Here is a 20,535-nt window from a genome sequence, read left to right as displayed (position 1 = left end):
CACATGCAAATATTAAGCATTTCATACAATAGAATTGAGCTTATAAGGTATGGTGGCTTGCATGCATAGCCCCACAGATTCACAATGACCTAGTAACCTGGATCTCCACCAGCCCTGCTGGAGAAGGTGTCACTGGGGGCAGATCTTGGGGTACAGCCCTTACGGTGTGGGAAGAGCAGTTTGAGCTCTGGTGGTTGTGTGGTGCTGGCTATTTGGTGATGTCTCTCTGCTTGGATCTATGGAAGTGAGCCAGCTTCTTCTGCCACTTGGGTGTTTCCCATGAAATTAGTAAGCCTCACTCTTTCCTCCCATAATTTATTTCTAGATGGGTGTTTATCCAGTAACAAGAAGTTGACTGCAACATATGGATTCTGGTGTTCTCAGGAGGTTTGAACCCATGTCACATGGCTATCAAGGGACAACTGTACTTGCTTCTCTGAATAGTCATAATCATGTCACTCATATACAGTGAGCCAACAATCAAGAAACAAGTAATTTTCCTGCAGAATTGACTTTGGAATCTATGTATGAAGCTGTTCTAATCTGTACATTTGTAGAGAGCTCTCAGAATTGAAGGACTGATATTCAAAAGAATAAATACTCTGAGAATTATGTTCTCCATAGATATACTGCTAGAAAGACAGTCATTGTAAGAAGACGGCAGCCCCTGCACTACTCAGGAGCCTGGGCATTATCACTGGAGGATAGCATCCATGTGTAGCTCCACAGCTCGAATCCACCTCTCCTCTTCTTCAATGCAAGTTTCCTTCCTTCCCTCCTTCCTTCCTTCTTTCCTTCTGTCTATTGGCGGCGGGGAGGGGGGTCATATGTTGGCAAGGAGACAGAAAAGAGAGAGGGAGACAATGGGCATACTAGGGCCTATAGCCACTCAAATGAACTCTAGATGCATGCATTACTCTGTGCATCTGACTATCTGTGGGCACAGGGAAATTGAACCCTGGTTGTTAGGCTTTGCAGGCAAGTGTCTTAACCACCGAGAAACCTTTCCAGCCTGAACTCTGCTTTCTTATTCATGGGATATGAACCTAATTTCAATGAACACTAATCTGATAGGTCAGTAACCTTATAAAAACCATGAAATAAGATTAGTGTGAGTTAATCTTTCCAACTCGATAGGGTCTAGAATCACAATGGAAACAAACCTCTGGGCTTGTCTGTGAAGAAGCTTCTAGATTAGGAAAACTGAGGTGAAAACACCTGTCCTGTGAACAGCACCATTCCACCTGAGACTACAAGCAGAAATAAGCCTTCCTTCCTTAAGTTGCTCTTCATCAGGTATCTGGTCACAGCAACTAATATAGAAAATTCTTGGTATAGAAGTAGGTCCATTGTTATGATATAGGCCTTTGGAAATGGCTTTTAAAGGAGGAATGTGGAAGAGTTTGAAACTCAGAGCTAGTAAAGACTTTTAAAGACTGTAAGCAGAGCTTAGTGGAAGCCTGAAGACAAAGATGCCGAGAAAGATGTAAATAGTGGAGGCCTGGCTCATGAGGTCTGGGAGAGGAGCAAGGACTCTATCAGGCACTGGGATAGAGGCCATTCATGTTTCAGGTTGTCCGAGAAACTGCCTTCTGCTATGCCCTTGAATGACTCTGAATTTAAAAGGAATGGACTAGTTTGTTTGGTGCCAAAAGAGCAGCTTTAACTATTAAAGAGATCAGCACCTTTGAAGAGAAGCCTCCGGAGCTGCACTGCAACAACAGGAAAGGTTCCTCGGGGTCAAACTCCACCCAGTGGAGGCTCCAGCTTGTAAAAACCCAAATTCATTGGAGGGAACCAAGCCTAAATTGAAGGGATTTCCCACTAGAACCCAAACACTTTGGGAACTGTTTTACTAAAACTGGCCTGGAAGGCAAACAGAAGCTGCTACAGCTGTGGTGCAAGGGGCCCAGGCTACATGCCAAGCTGGCAGCAGAATTTGGCAGTATTATTCATGTGGTACTGGTTCTAGAGCCATGACAAATGCAAGATTAAGGGTGTCATGAAGTATTGTGCTATAGTTCCCAAGAACTGCTGAGGACAAGCAATGTATGGCAGTGCTGGAGTCCTTGCATGGTGGCCCTGAGGATCTATGTGTCAAGTTACAAAGGTGAACCAGTTGTTCTGGAGACTCCAGGATGTTGAAGGAAGCTGGAAGCCGCGGGAGAACGAGTGCTAGAGGGAGCTGAGCTGGAGGGAGAGCAGCTGCAACACCCCTGGAGCCCAGCTGATTCGACTGTAAGTCCTTGTTGCCAGACTTGGAACTGCAAGGTTTGAGGTTTGCCCTGCTGGGTTTCAGTTTTGCTTTGGTTTAGTGTTTCCTTGCTGTGTTCCATTCCTTCTTTTAGGATGTGTTGTAGTGAGCTCAATGCTGCTGGGATAAGCCTCCAAACCAGACACAGTTCATGGGAATTCACCTCAAGCTTACAGATCCAGAATTCCCATAATGGTGGAAGAAGCTGTCCTCCTTTACCAAATCCACACAGAGAGAAAAGAATCCACCACCAGAACCATCAAAACAAGAGCCAAAAACCTGGCAGCCAAACAGAGGGAAACCCAGGGAGAGCTCACTCTGCTTACCTTGGGCTGGAATTCAGATCTGCCCCCAGTGACACCTCAGGGCTGGACCCCAAGATCCACCCACTGTGGCACCTCTTCCAGCCAGGTGGCTGGAAATCCAAGTTACAAACTTTAATAAAACAAATAATTCAGTCTATTGGGAGATATGCCTTCAAACTATCATAGGACAGTAATGTTCACTCTGCTTTTTGTGTTAGGAAGCATCAACTTGACCTTGGATGTTTCAAGGGCTCACAGTGCTGCAGAGATCTCTGTCTCAGAAGATATGCTGCATTCACATTTTTAGAAGGTAGCTATGCTCACCACTATACCACCAAGGCTGCATTCACATTTTGAGCAGGCTTGGGATTGTTAAATAGCACAGGGAATTTTGAAGTTGGACTGAATACATGTTGTATTACCAGAGGGCCATGAGCCTATGGGGACAAGGGGTAGAAGGTTATTCCTTAAAACCTATGGGTCTGTCTGTGAGGGAGTTTGTAGATTAGGTTAATCGTGATGGGAAACTCACCCCAATGATGGATGGCGTTGCTCTATGCACTGGAAATGCTGGACTGTAGGGACAGGACAGGGTGAGCCCGCAGGAACATTCACAGATCCCTGCTTGCTGGCTGCCGACTCCACGTGACCAGCTTTGAGCCATGCTCCTGCCCTTGTGTTTCCTCTGCCAGAATGGACTAGATTAACTTCTGACTGTAAGCCAAGGTCAACTATCCTTTCCTTCCTTGATTACTTCAGGTCAGTTCTTTGCTTGTGGTAAGACAGACAGACCTGTTTGCCTTATTCCTTTCCATGTGAATTTCTATGAGCTCACAGTGACTGTCTTTTTGCTATCAACCTGACCAGCCTGATGTCGCTCATGAATTAAATACTAACCTATGTGTTGCAATACAGGTATCGTATAGGTGTGATTGAAGTCCACAACCATTTGACTTTAAGCACGGGATATTATCCTAGACAACATAGGGGAGCCTAGAAAGCTATAGGTAGAAGGGCAGAAGAGAGGCTTCTCCAGAGAAGAATATACCTGCGGACAACAGCAGCATCAGTCTATCTGTCCTTCTGGACAGAACTACTGGCCTAACTGGTCTCCACGACCATGCGAGCCAATTTCTTACAATAATATCTATCACTGATTCTCTTCCCATTCCTTATGTCCTCTGAATGACACATTCATTCACACACCATCAATTCCTCATCAACAAAAACTATGTGAGTAATTTTAATAAGAAATGTATAAATATGGGGCAAGCTTGGAAACACATACCTTAAATCCCAGCACTCATGAGGCTGAGGTAAGAGGATCGCTGTGAGTTCTAGAGACTAACAGCCTGAGATGACATAGTGAATTCCAAGTCAGCTTGGGCTAGAATAAGACCCTACCTTGAAAACTTTAAAAAGAAAAAAAAAAAGAAAAGAAATGTACAAATCCTGTGTCAATCTTAGGTACAGTGTCCCAAACAATTTAGGTTTATACACTTCTTGCAGCTGGGTTCACTTCAAATCAGAACACAGTAAGTAATCTTTAACTTCCTCCAGACAATTTAAGGAAGAGAACAATCCAGAAACCAAACAGGCTGGTATTTACTGAGCTGGGTACTTGCTCCATGACTCTCTACTCAGTGACCTAAGAAGAGGAAGCAGATGAGGCAAGCTTTCAGTCAGTCACCCCAGAAAGACTGAATTGGAAGGTGGGCCCAGAGCTGCCTTATTTTGTAAATCGGGTCTTATCGTCTGAATGTATCAAAGTTGGGCTATTATGACATATATGCATTTGTGATTTCCAACCATGGTTCCTATCTCTAATACCCATGGCCCTTATTATTTCCTCCGTGTCTACAAAAGAAAAGCTACAACTGTGGCCTTTTGTCCTTGCCTTCTTTTGGAAGCAGCTTCTGAGCAGTGACAGTGAAAGGCAGACTAGTTAGAATTGAGGAGCACTTTAGGTCTCAGGAGCTGAAATCCTTCCCCTACCATTTCTCCACAAGGCAGAAGAATTGTTCTTTACCAAGCTGGGTCATATAATCTAAAAACAGAGTTTTATCTATCTCTCCCCATGTTAGCCTTAGAGCTAACAAAGAAGAAATTTTCTGATAGTTTGTCACAGCACACCATTTTAAGAGGATTCTTAGCTGGGCGTAGTGGTGCACACCTTTAATCCCAGCACTCGGGAGACAGAGGTAGGTGGATCACTGTTGAGTTCAAGGCTACCCTGAGACTACATAGTGATATCCAAGTCAACCTGGACTAGAGTGAGACCCTACCTCAAAAAACAAAATAAATAAATAAATAAAAATTTTCAAGAGGGTTCTTGCCCAAGCTCTCAAGGAAAGAATGTTTCCAGAAAGGCCAAGATGAGACTGAACAGAAAGGCCCTACTCTGTTCTAATGCATTAGGCACACACTTTTGATCCAATCACATTTCCACACAAGTGTCTACGCTTCAATCATGCCCATGCAATGAAGTCTCCCAAGAACCCAAAAGGCCAGACTCTAGGGCTTCCGACAGCTGAGTGCATGAAGCCTTGCAGAAAGTGAACAAGAACCATCCATGCCAGGAGGACGGTGCAGCCCAATGTCCACCACTGAAGTTCCTGCACGCAGAGCCTTCCCAGACCTCAACCTACACACTTCATCTCACTGCTTACATCCATCCTTTGGAATACACTGAAGTCAGTACAGTGTTTCCCTGAGATCTGGAAGCTATTGTAGCCAATTAACTAAACACAAGGATAAAAGAACAGGGACAGGGGAGGAGGCAGAAAGGAAGGAGGCAAGAGATGAGGAAGAGGGAACCTGCTTTCTTTTTTAGACAATATCTCAGCCTCCGCAATGCTAGGCTGACAGGTATAAGCCTGGCTTGGGGAGACAGTCTTAGAAGACCAAGCCTTTAGCCTGAGACCTCAGCAGATGGCGTCATGGCTGAACTGAATGGAGATAACCAGTTGTCTCCACTGTAGACCTGACTGTGTGCTTGCCAGCGAGGATATCCACACACTGCAGGATCACAGAAATGACATATCCTAAGCATATGGTAGTAGACACTTGAGTTTGGTTGTATACCACTGGGAGTCTCTCAGACACTTCTCCTTTCATTCTCCATGGTCATTCGTGGCGACATTCTCTAGAACGTTGTTTCTGAGAGCCAAGTCTCTGTTTGTGTCCTGTTCCATTGGGAGCCTGATCTCTGGACCAACCCTCTTCTCTAATGCTTCATTAATACTACAGGGTAACATGGAGGAAGGTGCAAGAAGAGAAAGATACAAAATGAGACTCTGGGGAAAAAGCAAAGCAGAGTTCAGGGAGGTTTTCTGGCACTTGCAAGTCTCATGCAGTCTCTTACTGAAGACCAAAAGCAGCTGCAGTTCAGTATATGAACACGTGCATGGAATTTTCTTCCCTATTTGAAGTTAAGCAAATTTGTATTTTTTAATTTGTTAACATGTATCTTTTAATACCATAAGCCTACTTAATAATTTACAGGCCTGAAGTTGTAAATAGAAGATGAAAATAGCATTCTCCAGAGAAGGAACAGTAATTGGAATTTTTAATAAAGCAGAGAAGCCTGAGTCCTCTTAGGACTGTGAAGGAACATGAGTGCAAGGACTCATCTCAAGAGCCTTGCTCAGCTCAAGGGAGACCCAGTGAACAATAGAAAGGGTGGCACGTCCCTTTCAGAGAATGGGAACACTAATTGAATGCTGGAGTTTTGATTTATTTACTTATTTGTTCATTTATTTATTGAGGAGAGAGACATAGAGAAAGAGAGGCAGACAGAGAGAAAACAATGTTGTAGTTTCTATAGGCTGAAATGGGTCTACATGTCATACATTTATTTAAGACAGAGAGAAAGAGACAGTCAGACAGAGAGAGAGAGAAGTATGGGTGTGCCTGGGACTCCTGCCATTGCAGATGAATTCCAGATGCATGCACCACTTTGTGCATCTGGCTTTATATAAGTACTGGGGAAACGAACCCAGGCCTTGAGGCTTTGCAAGCAAGCACCTTTAACTACTGAGCCATCTCTCCAGCCCCTATATGCCTTTTCACTAGAAAAAAAGTATATATATATATCTTTATTAAATAGGTGTGGTAGTTTGATTCAGGTGCCCCCCACAAACTTAGGTATTCTGAATGGTAGGTTCCCAGCTGATGGAGATTTGGTACCTCCTGGAACCAGTGTATTGTTGGGGGCAGGCTTATGGGCATTATAGCCAGTGTTTGGCACACTATAGTGTTCCTGTTGTCCACCTGCTGCTGGCCAGGGGGTGATATACACCATCTGCTCATGCCATCATTTCCCCCTGACATCATGGAGCTTCCTCTTGAGTCTATAAGCCAAAATAGATGTGTTTTTTTTGTTTGTTTATTTGTTTTCCCAAAAGATGCTCTTGGTCTGGTGATTTCTACCAGCAATGAGAACCTGACTACAATAATAAAGTTTGGTAGCAAGGAATGGTATCAATTGCTGATAGACACCTGACTGTATGGCTCTGGCCTTTTGGAGCTGATTTCCAAGAGGAATGTGGAAGGATGTGAAACCCTGGTCTAAGAGACACCTTGCAGTGCTGTAAGTATAGCTTGATGGACTATTCTGGTCAGTTGCAAGACCTGAATGCAGTAAGAAGTATGGACTGTGAGGTTTGGCTTGTGAGGGTGAGAAAGAGCTTTTCCTGGACTAGGCTAGACTCAGTCTGTGTGAGAGGCCTGTTGTTAGGCCCATGTCCTACGAATTGGTGCATAGTTGCATTGCACAGAAATGGACTGGTGTGAGCAGAGGCATATGACACAGAAAAAAATAAAATCTTTGGGTTGAAACTTCTGCCTGTTCAGCTCCAATTATACGAGAGATTACAACCTTTGAGATTTGGCCAGCTGACCTGCACTGGTGCAATGGGAAGAATGTAGACTCTTTTGGAGGGGCCTGAGTGCTCAAGGAGTGTCCTGTTCTTCAAAGTCTGCTTTATTCCCTCCCCCCTGGATTAACAAACTAGCACCCTACCTGGTATTATAGAATGGTATTAAGAAATGCAGGAAAGGATGAACATAGATGCAAAAATTCTAAACAAAATATTGGCAAGCAGAATACAAGAATATATCAGAAAGATCATTCACCCTGACCAAGTAGGCTTTATCCCAGAGATGCAGGGATGATTCAACATATGCAAATCAATAAATGCAATACATTATATAATTTGACTGAAGGACAAAGATCACATGATCATCTCATTAGATGCAGAAAAAGCATTTGACAAAATCCAACATCCCTTCATGATAAAAGTCCTACAAAGACTGGGAATAAATGGAACATATCGCAATAAAATAAAGGCTGTTTATGACAAGCCTACAGCCAATGTATTACTAAATGGGGAAAAACTAGAAGCTTTTCCACTAAAATCAGGAACAAGACAAGGTGTCCACTGTCCCTACTTTTATTTAATATAGTACTAGAAGTCTTAGCCATAGCAATAAGGCAAGAGACACACATAAAAGGGATACAAATTGGAAAGGAAGAGATCAAGTTATTTATTTGCAGATGACATGATCCTATACATAAAGGACCTTAAAGACTCTACCAGCAAACTGTTAGAGCTGATAAACACCTATAGCCATGTAGTAGGATACAAAATAAAGACACAGAAATCAGGAGCCTTTCTATAAGCTAACAACAAACACACAGTGGATAAAATCAGAGAATCACTCCCATTCACAAATGCATCAAAGAAAATAAAGTATCTTGGAATAAACCTAACCAGGAAGTGAAGGATTTCTACAAAGAAAACTTCAAAACACTCAAGCGAGAAATTGCAGAAGACACTAGGAAATGGAAAGACATCCCTTGTTCCTGGATCGAAAGAATCAATATTGTGAAAATGGCAATCTTACCAAAAGCAATCTACACATTTAATACAATCCCCATCAAAATTTCAAAGGCATTCTTCATGGAAATAGAAAAAGGCAATGCAAAAATTCATTTGGAATCACAGAAAATTCTTGAATATCTAAAACAATACTCAGCAACAAAATTAAGGCTGATGGTATCACCATGCCTGATTTTAACCTATACTACAGAGCCTTACCAAAAACAACAACAACAACAACAACAACAAAAAAAAAACCCAGCATGGTACTGGCACAAAAGCAGACATGTAGATCAATGGAACAGAATAGAGGACTCAGATGTAAGTCCGCATAGCTATAGCCACCTGCTATTCTATAAAAATGCCAAAACTATTCATTGGAGAATAGACAGCCTTTTCAGCAAATGGTGCTGGGAAAACTGGTTATGTACCTGTAGAAGGATGAAAATAGATTCTTCTCTCTCTCCATGTACAAGAATTAAGTCCAAATGGATTAAAGACCTTAACATCAGATCTGAAACTCTGAAACTTCTAGAGGAAAAAATAGGGGAAACCCTTCAACATATTGGTCTTGGCAAAGACTTTCTGAATATAACCCCAACTGCTCAAGCAATAAAATCACAGATTAACTGCTGGGACCTCATGAGATTACAAAGATTTTTTTTACAGCAAAGGACAGTGTGAATAAAGCAAACAGGCAACCTACACAATGGGAAAAAAAAATCTTTGCCAGCTATACATCTGATAAAGGATTAATATCTAGGATATACAAAGAACTCAAAAAATTAGATAGTAAGAAATCAAACAATGAAATTAAAAAAATGGGCTATGGAACTAAAGAGTTCTCAAAAGAAGAAATATTGATGGCATATAAGCATCTAAAAAATGCTCTACACCCCTAGTCATCAGGGAAATGCAGATTAAAATGATGTTGAGATTCCATCTCACTCCTGTCAGATTGGCTAACATCATGAAAACAAATGACCATAAATGCTGGTGAGGATATGAAAAAAGAAGAACATGTCTACACTGTTGGTGGGAATGCAATCTGGTCCAGCCATTATAGAAATCAATGTGGAGGTTCCTAAGACAGCTCAAAATAGATCTACTCAGCTATAGCACTCCTAGGCATATATCCTAAGGACTCATCTCATTACCTTAGAGATACTTGCTCAGCCATGTTTATTGCTGCTCAATTCACAGTAGTTGGGAAATGCAACCAGCCTATATATCCCTCAACTAATGACTGGATAATGAAGATATGGCACATTTATACAATGGAGTTCTACTCAGCGGTAAAAAAAAAAAAAAAAAAAAATGAAGTTATGAAATTTGGAGGAAAATGGATGGATCTGGAAAGGATTCTACTAAGTGAGGTAACACAGGCCCAGAAAAACAAGCGTCGCATGTTCTCTCTCATACGTAGATCCTAGCTACAGATGATTAGATTTCTGTGTGAGTAGGAAGAAAACTCAGTAGCAAAGGCCAGTAAGCTAAAAAAGATATATAGGGAAGAGAAAGGAAGGGAGGGGGTACTTAATAGGATGGTATTGTATATATGTAAGGAAAAGACTTGATTAATGGGAATGAAAAGGCCCAAAGTGAGGTCAGGGGAAGAGATTGAGTAAACGAAAGGTAGAGGGAAAGCTAATCAAAATCTAAGAGGATATAAATAAATCATATGGAAACCTACTTTTCTGGACAATGGAACACTCAGAGCCATAGATTGTTGCTAGAAAATTTTCAGTGATAGGGATGGGATAACTTCCAGTGAGTTGTTGGCCAGGGAGGTCCTTGATGCCCTCAAAACATTATAGGCCAAGGCCAAGGTCCTTGGTTTCTCACCAAGAATAGATGGTAAGACCCTATTGCTGAAGACTCCACATACTTGGGCTGCAAGGCCTATGAGAAATCCTGCTGGAACTGAGCTGATAACTTCCTCCATGTAGACCAGCTGACAGAAAGCTAGAAGAAGCCATTCTGCATGCAGTTCAATGGGAGAAAGAGAAATCACCAGTGAAGATACTCAATAGTGGACACTGCAAGCCTTAGATTTGGCCAGCCAGGCCAAATGAGCCAACAGGTGCAATAGTGGCATATCTGTCATGGTGGAAACTAACTGCCCTCTAATTGGACTGGAGGCCCACTCTACAGAAGGGAATACATCCCTGATACTGAAAACTTAAAAATAGGGGTAGTCATGAGGCCTAGGGGTATAACGTCTGCTGGTGCCTGGCTAAATATATACTATGCTTATCAAACTGCCCAGTAAGCACTTCTCTTAATGTCCATACTCTTATAATCATGCTACTCTCACTCTTGGTAGAGAATCTTCTCTTTTCAGATGGCAATGACCTTGGGATGACTTGGAAGGCATCATAGTGCTGGAAAGATGTGACAAGAGTACTCAGTACTGCAATATTTCTATCACACCTTCCATGGCTCAATGTCTATTACAGAAGAGGCGGCAGAAAGAATGTAAGAGCCAAAGGAAGGGTAGGACTCCTTACAATGTGCTCCCCCCAAACACAAAATGGCCTGGATATCCATGACCTCACAGTGCCTGATACTACCTACAAAAGACCATCATAATAAGAAGAAAAGATCATGACACCAAAATAAAACAGTGACTGATTGAGATTGGGAGGGGATATGGTGGAGAATGGAGTTTCAAAGGGAAAGTGGGGAGAGGGTGGGTTTTACCATGGGATTTTTTTTTATAAGCATGGAACTTGTTAATAAAAATTTGAAAAGAAAAAAATATTAAAAACAAAGAAAGAAATGTAGGAAATAGAGGGTAATTGAGTTTGCAAAACAGTCTTGTGTTTTAGTACAGCCATGGGCAGTGTCAAGCAGGTTTTCTGCATGCCTACGTGGAGACCCAATGGAACCATGAGGATAAACCGTGGGTTGCAGGAGAGACCCAGCAGAGATGCTGGGACCACAAGGTGGCTGCTAAGGAAAGCTGCTGGCCCCAGATGAAGTTTTCCATGACTGTGTGTAGGCCAGCTGGAGGGGTGGAAATGAAACTCCAGAGACTTGTTGCTGGTTAGTATTATTGGACTTAAAGACTTGTCACTGATTAGAGTTGCTGGACTTGGAGCTACACAGTTTGATGTTTGTCCTAGTTGTTTTAAATCTTGTATTGGAAGAGTATTTCTATGCTATGCCCAATGTTATCCTTTGCAGTGCAAATGTTTATTCTGTGCCATTATGAGTTTTTTTGTTGTACATTTTGGTATTATGGCTCAGTTAAAATATCTTGGACTATGGGAATGTTTGAACATCATTAGGATTGATAAAAACTATGGGGATTTTAAAGTTGGACTGAATCCACTGTATTTTACATCATGTATGGTTATCAGTTTATGGGGGGCTGGGACAGAATGTGGTGGTTTGACTCAGGTATACCCCATAAACTTAGGTATTCTGAATGCTAGGTTCCCAGCTGATGGAGATTTGGGAATTAACACCTCCTGGAGGCGGTGTATTGTTGGGGGCAGGCTTATGGGTATTCTAGCCAGTGTCCCCTTGCCAATGTTTGGCACACTCTCCTGTTCCTGTTGTCCATCTGATGTTGGCCAGGGGTGATGTCCACCCTCTGTTCATGCCATCGTTTCCCCCTGCCATTAGGAAGTTTCCCCTCAAGTCTGTAAACCGAAATAAACCTCTTTTTTTTTCCAAAAACTGCTCCTGGTCAGGTGATTTCTGCCAGCAATGTGAACCTGACAGCAACAGTAGCTCCATTATAAAAGCTATGGATGTCACTCTACCACATGGGGGAATGGTGCTCTACAACATATAGGAATGTTAATATGTTAGAATATTAGCAAGGTTGTTCAAAGAAGAATAAGCATGATGTAATCCCCAATTAGGAGTGTTTTCATATCAGAACATGATTAGACATTAGTGAGGTAAATAAACTCTTACAGAATTGTACTTAGCATTTTGTATTTAGAAACTGTGGTCAAGTACTTCCAATACTATCTTGATAAAACAGTTGGCTCGGGGCCCTTACCTGGCTGCCAACCGAGCTGACAGTTCCAGAGCTGACAAACCCTCACACAGTCCGGCAGGTGCGCAGATGATGATCCCTGACAGCAGTACCGTCTCCAAGTCTGTACTCAGCTACTGTGCTCACCCACCACGGAAGTAAATCCAGGTTGGTACTGTGAGTGCCAGCCAACAGAAGCAGCCATGGTGCCAGCTGTAATCTGGGAAATTGTCACCGGTGGCATAACCCTTTGCCTGGGGTAGTTTAGACCCTAACAACAAGATGGGTACACCAGCTTCTCCTTAGCATTCATGTACACGCACACAGAATGTCACCATCAGCAGGGACAGCAACTACTCAACCTCATCCTCAGAGAAAATGCCAAGCTAAGAGCTTCACCTAACTTGTCCTCAACTGTGTGAGACAGTACCAAAAGAAAAATGTGTATCAACTGAAATGGGTTGGTAGGATGGAAAATGATGTTGGGAAATCAACTAGTACATCAAATTGTTGTTCAATACAGCGTCCTGGAAAAATGATCTAGATCTGGAAAATTACCTGTGATGCCGTTGGGTTCCTGCTGCAGGTCACAGTACCAGAGTCGATTGACTGGGTCACATCCCTCCCAGATTGACAACAAGACATAGCGACCATCATCAGATAACTATGAAGGAGGCAAAAGCATGGGTCTGATTAGAACAGACCTTTTGTTGAAGGCAGTTATACACTCTACTAGTTACTTTTCTCATCACTGTGACCCAGTGCCAGACAAGAAATCAGTAAAGGAGCAAGAATTTACTTTGGCTCATGGCTTAAGGGACTCGTCACCATGACAAGGACGGCCCGACCATCAGTAGCTTGCTCACGGCTGGGTGGGTCAGAGGATCTATAGGGCCAGGAACCACTAAATCTACATCATATATCATCCCATCACCCCTGCTACTGCCCTGTGGACTAAGAGATACTTCAGGACACCAGCAAGAGGACAAGCAGAACGTGAACAGTGAGACAGCACCAGGAACAACAGGCCCCAAGCCACGCAGAGTGGAGACAGCAGTGGAAGTGGGTAAGGGAGCCTGAAGCTGGGAGGTTCTCCACACTCCCAACCCGCCATAGTACAGAGGGCTCCAGTGATCACAAGAAGTTTGTGATAAAACATGGTAAGGACAGAACTAGGTCGACCCAGCGGGCAGCCCTTCTCCTACCAGGAAGGAGCACATCTTCTATTTCATGTTACTGTTCATTTAGATGATATATTTCATAATTTTTATTTTTATCTATTATATGTATATATCTTTACATTTTTTAATGCTTTAATTTTTTCTTAGTCTGTGTACTTTTCTAAGTGTCAAATAGGCTGCACCTTGTATCTTGTTAAAAAAAAGTCTATGTCTGACCTCTCCAAACCCAATAAATATACTTTTTCTTCTTATTCTTGCTCAATCCCCTCTTGCTCGCTACCCATTTCCCCTTCTCTTTACTACTTGCATGTCACCCAACCAGCACCCTAGTCTCCTGTCTTTAAGCATTACAGGGAACACAAATCCAGATCATAACACGTGCTCTGGAAGCAAACACTGGGACTTTTGTCAAAGCATCGTAGTTGCTAGGCTGTAGAGTTGCCTTTTCTCCTAAACTCATAAGGAAGATTCATATAAGCAGACACAGTGGGGGAAAGGTACAAATCACAGGATACGTATATACTTCAAAAGATGTAAAGAACACAACAAAGAAACTCAAAAACCATGAAAAAGCACCCTGCTATGGCACCCACAAGCTACGTGGCTATGACCCCCACGAGCTACGTGGCTATGACCCCCACAAGCTACGTGGCTATGACCCCCACGAGCTACTCAGCTATGACCCCCACAAGCTACGCGGCTATGACACCCACAAGCTACAACGCTATGACACCCACGAGCTACTCCATTATGCCCCCCCACAAACTGACAGCATCTCAAAAGTAGGAAACAAAGATGAGGGAAACAAAGATGATGAGACAGCTGAAGTGCCAGAAAGGGATGTTAAGAGTCAGATTTTGAAAAAGTATCAATGACCATACAGAAAACTCAAATAAACAGATAAGGAATTTAATGCAAAACCTGAATAAGAATGAATGGTACACATCGATCCAACACACGGACAAGAAGAGTGTCCAAAGTGGATGAAAGAATCAGCAACTTGGAACAAGTTTTAGAAAGTTTTAAAGCATGGAAGAAGGGACTGGAAAAAATAGTTAGCAGTTAAGGTACTTGCCGACAAAGCCAAAGAACTCAGGTTCAATACCCCAGTACCCATGTAAAGCCAGAGGCACAGGTGCATCTGGAGTATGTGTACAGTGGCTAGGGGCCCTGGTACATCTATTCTCTATCTGCCTCTTTCTCTCTCTCTTCTCTCAAATAAATAAATAAATAAATAAAATCTTTAAAAAAACTATTTAAAACATGGAAGAAAAGTTCAACAAGTAAATGGAGACATTGAAAAGGATGAAATAAAAATTCTGGAAATGAAAGAATCAAATAAAAATTGCAGAAAGCATCAAAAAAATCTCTACAAATTATTCACGCCCTTGTTAGCTAATCCATTTGCAATTTCTAAAATTGTTTGTATTGGTTAATTTTTCTTCTGCCTAAAGGTCATGTTTTTCTGCATCACTGTATATGTAGTGACCTTTCAAATTAGGTTCTCAGCATTTTAAATGTTGTCTGAACTTTTTCTTTCTATTCTGTCTATAAAATGTGCTGAGGCAGTCAATTTGCTGGTAAACCCAGCTGGATCATTAAATTCTGTTGGCAAAGGTCTACTGCCCTATAGCTAAAGCCTGACCTCCCAGGGGGCTCCACTGAACACCTGGGTGCTCTAATGCCTCTCCATTCTGGTCAGAATACGAAAGTCAACCCTTTGACACTAGTCATTTTACAACTCCTTAGTTGCTGGTCCTAGCCAGAAGTCTAAAATCTCATTTGAGGCACATGATCTTGAAAGGAAGCTGAAGCTAGAAGGGACTTCCAGAGCAAATGTCTGGTACTCTTAGTGGACATCCCTACCTTTAACACTCTGCCCTCCAAATCCTAATGGCTTCGGTCCCTTTAGGTCCTCAGTTCAGTGAAAATGAAGTGCTCAGAGTTCCCCTCCTGTGCTCTGGGAACCATGAAGTGCAATCTTCATCATGGACCTGGGTGTGCTGCCTAAGACCAAGATCACAACAGTGGCTCTGCCACCGTGTCCCATTCTCTATCAGTGCAGGCCAGCACCACGGGCAACATCATGGCCAGAAGCAAAAATGGGCGCCGACTTCTGGCAGGTTGCTTGCAAACAAATGCAACTCTACTTAGTTTTAAAAATACAATCAAGAATCCGTATTCTTTTCCTCATTGTTATTGGTGGTTGGCTTCAAAGCTCTTGAATATTCTGTTCACCTTGCTTTTTCCATTTTCCTTTCTTCTCTTTTTCCTTTTTTGTTTCATTTTGGTTTTGGTTGTGGGGAGTGCCCCCAGGGATTTGTGTGTGCTAAACATTCTACCCCTACCCTGTTTTTGATCTCCCCCTCCATTTGCTTTTTGAGGTAGGGTTTCACTCTAGCCCAGGCTGACCTGGAATTTATTATGTAGTCTCAGGGTGGCCTTGAACTCATGGTGATCCTCCTACCTCTGCCTCCCAATTGCTGGGATTTAAGAAGAGTGCTGGGATTAAAGGTGTGTGCCAGTGCACCCAGCTTCAGCCCTTTATCTTTATCTGTCTATATCTATATCTATATCTATATCTATATCTATATCTATATCTATATATATATATATATATATATATATATATATATATATTGAGGCAGGGGATGATATAGGACAGGCTGGCCTTTAAATCACAGTGTAGCCAAGGATTACCTTGAACTCTTGATTCTTTACCTCTGTCTCCTTAGTGCTAGGATCATAGGCATATATAAATAAAGTTATTTATTTTTCATTAATTGGTTGGAAGTTATTTGTTTTCTTTAGCTTTTTAACATATATGGGTAACAAACCGATGTTCAAATTTTTAGTTCTACTTTATTTTAGTTCCCTTTAAAGTATTCTACATTAAGACTATCCCCACTTACAATTATAACCTTATTAAACATCATCAAAAGCAGCCTCATTTATAATAGTTCATTCTTTTGTTCTCTAATCCTTGAAACACAGAATCTGTACAGCTTTGTGCTTGAAGTCATGCGGCATCAATCATAAACGATGGCTAGTTCAGCTGTGCTGAGTCAGTCAACAGAAAGGTAGAACAGAACATCTGCTGCAAGAACACTGGCCCTTTGCGGCAGCTGTCTCTAGCACATGTTCAGAGCTCTCAGCACGGCTGCACGAAGCAGTTCTACAGTCCACACGTAATCGAGGGCAGGGGTCCAGGGATGTGCTGCTGTCAGAATGCCAATTAAGCCTGTCTTCTTCACTCTGGACCACACTGTCATGCTCCAGAGATGGTCAACACCCATGAACACTTTGTGACTGTGAGCACCTCTACATTTTCTAACATTCAAGGTGGCAACCTCAAACAATTTGCAAGTTACAGATTAGTAACACAGTTAGTGACTAAATTTTGGAGAAGAAGTGGTTTTCTAATCTGTATACTTTATGATAAATAACTTTAAATGTTTTATTTATTTATTTAAAAGGGAGACAGAGGGAGGGAGGGAGCACAGACACAGCAGGGCCTCTTGCCACTGTAAAGCTGTTCCAGATGCGTGCACTACTTTGTGCCTCTGGCTTTACGGGTATCCTGGGGAATTGAACTTGGGTCGCTAGGCTTTGCAGGTAAGCACCTTACCCATTAAGCCATCTCTCCAGTCCCTGAAAGCTAAAACTCTTTGCCATTCCTATTTCTATCAGTTTTTAATACACAGGTCAATCTTGTGAAATTATCTGGATCACATTTAGAATGGTGATCAAATATAATTACATAATGACTAAGGAAGAAAATACTTATATTTGTACTAATAAAAGTCATTGGACAAGGGGAAGTAGCTAGGTCTAGAAGGATGTGGACCCCATGGATCAGCTATATAGCCTTGGGGAATGTACTAGCAAAGAGTTCATTGTCTACAACCAGGTAACACTTAAACAGGCAAAAGCCATCTGCTTTAGAGCTCAGTGCTCACCTCCAAGCCTAGGGAGTAACTGAGTCTCTCTTTCCTTGACTCTTTGTCAAGTTTGTCTCAAATGTCCTGCCCCTCTGTACTGAGTGGCATTGAGTCCTGTTTAAAAAAAGGAAAGCTACTTGCTTCAGTTAGGGCTACTTGGATGTATGATGAGTCGTAGCAAAATAGATACTAGAGGGAGCTATCAGAGAAAGGTTCAAGGACAAAAGCCTCTGGATAAAGTAGATGTAGTTGGATATGGCTACTGTGTCACAAAAGCAGCTTGTTTCAGTAGGATAGTCTAAGTTCCAGCCAACTTGCCATCTTTTCTACCAAAGACATGTCACCAAGCACAGCTACCTGCTATTGAGGGGAAGCAGGGCTGAGGCTTTTCACCCAACCAACATCACTGAGGGTCTGCCAAGTATCTGTTGCTGAACAGGGCTATGGAACAGAGAAAAACAGGACAGGGCCTTTGAGAGCTCATAAGACGACGACAGAGACAGAAAAACAAGCATAATCCATACTATAGAACATTAATAGCGAAAGTAAAAATATGATGCATAGAGATATGACAGACTGATAGATGGGCAGATAGGTGATAGATGGTGTAGCAGGCAGCCTCGGGACATTGAGATGAACTTTTAAACCAAGCAGTTATAGAAGAAGGGATATTTACTGAAGCATACAGATCCAGGGGAAGTTCTATAATGGCAGAAGAAGTTGTCCCCTTTTACAGGCAGAGAGGAACCAACTAACACCATCACCAACACCAGCACAAGCAAGCACACTTCAGGAACTCCAGACAGAACTCTGGCACTCTGCATATCTTTAGACTGGAATTCCAAATTCACCACTGTACCTTAGGGCTGGACCCTAAGATCTGCCCAGTGATACCTTCTCCAACCAGGTGGTTGCAGATCTGAATTACAAATTTCAACAAAATCTTAAATATATTGGGGGCCATCCACTTAAACTACCACAAATGGATAGATAAATAGATGACAGTTTTGTGTATATATCAGGAACTGTGGCAACTGTCTCCAGAGGCTGAAAGCCTCACTCCAAGGAAGGCAGACTAGAGGCTTCTACAAAGACTGACAATTCCTTTCAGTCCCCTTCATTTTTTTTTTTTCCGGTTTTAACTCATAAACTTGGGTTTCTATGTTCTGTGAAGTCTAAACAAATCTTTCTAGCCTTCAGACCTATGTCATGATGTCATTTAGTATAGCTGATAAGACAGACTGCAATACTCTTCCTTGTAAAAAGATTTTAAAGGACAATATGCAATTCACATTAAATTGATTTTCCTTTGTTAACTAATTATACCCATTTTTGTCTTCAGCTTTCATTAGCTATTTCATATTTGCTTGGAAACTATTTTTTATATAATTGTAGAATTCATTTTTGTTAATATTCTGTAACATGTAAAAATATTGCTAATAAGTTACAAACCATGTTTTTATATCCTTATAGGTCTAACTTAGGAACATTTCAATCAAAAATGTTATATAAAAATAGATGACAGATCTCATGTATGGATATTAATATGCCAATAATAGCAGTGATTTTAGAGAATGGGGCCTTTATATATTCCTAGAAATAAACCTGTTATTTTGACTACTAACAATGAAATTCATAAGAATAATGAATTTAGCTATTTTCTCTTAATACTTTATCAAAATCAGGATAACTGAGTTTTTTAAATGACCTGAACGATCTGCTAGGCATGGTGGCACATGCATTTAATCTTGGGAGGAAGAGGTAGGATTGCTCAGTTTGAGCCATCATGTGTAAATAACTAAACCTTTATAGGTAATTAACGTACACACTACATTATATATATATTTTTTCTATACCTAGATCCATCCATCTATCTACCTATATGAATATATTCTCTTTTCTATTTAGAAAAAGTTTCTTTATCTTTTAAAACTTGAATCTACATGCATTTCTTCAAGTTGAGGAGAGTATTTTCTCTTGTAAGCTGTAAGAAAATTAATTGCATATGTACAATATAGCATAAAAAGTAGTGACACTTAAAAATGTCATGGAATTAACAAAAGGAATGAAAAGGGTTTCAAAAGCTTTGAGGCGTTAATCACGTCCCTCTGGGAGGACTCTTCATCGGATTGATTGGATTCTTTCATTACAGTGAATCATCACCACAACACTTCAGTATTAAGTACACTTCCAACACTCAACTAGGAAAATGTTTAAATGCCAAACTAGCCCCTAAATCCAGATAGGCTTCATGTGTGGATTTGTAATACAGACAGTGGAACAGAAGCCCAGGAGCAGCCATGCACACGGGTCAGCATGCACCAACCTAACGGCTTCTAACAGGCAGTTAATCAAACTAGCCGGTGTTCCCAGGACAGTGAGGCGCTACAGCCATGGGGAAAAGGAGAAATCAAGCCTGGTGTGTGGGAAACAAACACAACAGATCCTGCTGAGAAAGGAAAACCCATCTTCAACAAAACAAATACTGTAGCTGTGACTATGTCAGTCCACTAAGGCTTCTGGTCCCCTGCTTGTTTCTCTAGCAGATGAGCTTGGTACCTAGGAATCGACTGCTTATTTTTTGTTTCTGCCTCACTGAGCCATGGAGCAGGGGAGAAGAGGTCCAACCAACATATGGCATTAACACAGGTGGACTATTTCTGATTCAAAAACCTAAAATCCTGAACTTGGAAGCACAAATATAACACTGTGAGCAGAAAACTTCCACACAAACTCATGTGACAGTTTGCAGGGAAACTGCAGGTGCACAAAAAATTACATAAAAATGTAATGAAATATCAATGGATTTTTGTTTTGACATGTGTTTCATCTTCTAGGTATTTCATTAAATATAAGCAAATCTTACAAAATCTGGAAAGGAACATCAGTAATCCAAAATAGTTCAGTCCCCAAACATTTCAGTCAGGAGACATGCTGCTTCCACCACAAAACAAGCCTCCCATCAGGAGCTGTCCCGT

General features: G+C 41.6%; 1 protein-coding gene across 1 annotated transcript in view; it reads right to left on the bottom strand.

The window, feature by feature from the left end:
- The window catches only part of LOC101606972 (prolyl endopeptidase), a 118,144-nt gene that overhangs the window by 59,931 nt on the left and 37,678 nt on the right, over positions 1–20,535 (bottom strand). The window contains exon 7 of the mRNA XM_045155234.1: positions 12,994–13,099. Coding sequence (XP_045011169.1) covers positions 12,994–13,099 — 106 coding nt within the window. The remainder of the gene's footprint in view (positions 1–12,993; positions 13,100–20,535) is intronic.

This window comes from Jaculus jaculus, chromosome 7 (assembly GCF_020740685.1).
Source record: "Jaculus jaculus isolate mJacJac1 chromosome 7, mJacJac1.mat.Y.cur, whole genome shotgun sequence".
In the NCBI taxonomy this organism is placed as follows: Eukaryota; Metazoa; Chordata; class Mammalia; order Rodentia; family Dipodidae; genus Jaculus; species Jaculus jaculus.
This window is presented reverse-complemented; position numbering and strand designations above follow the sequence as displayed.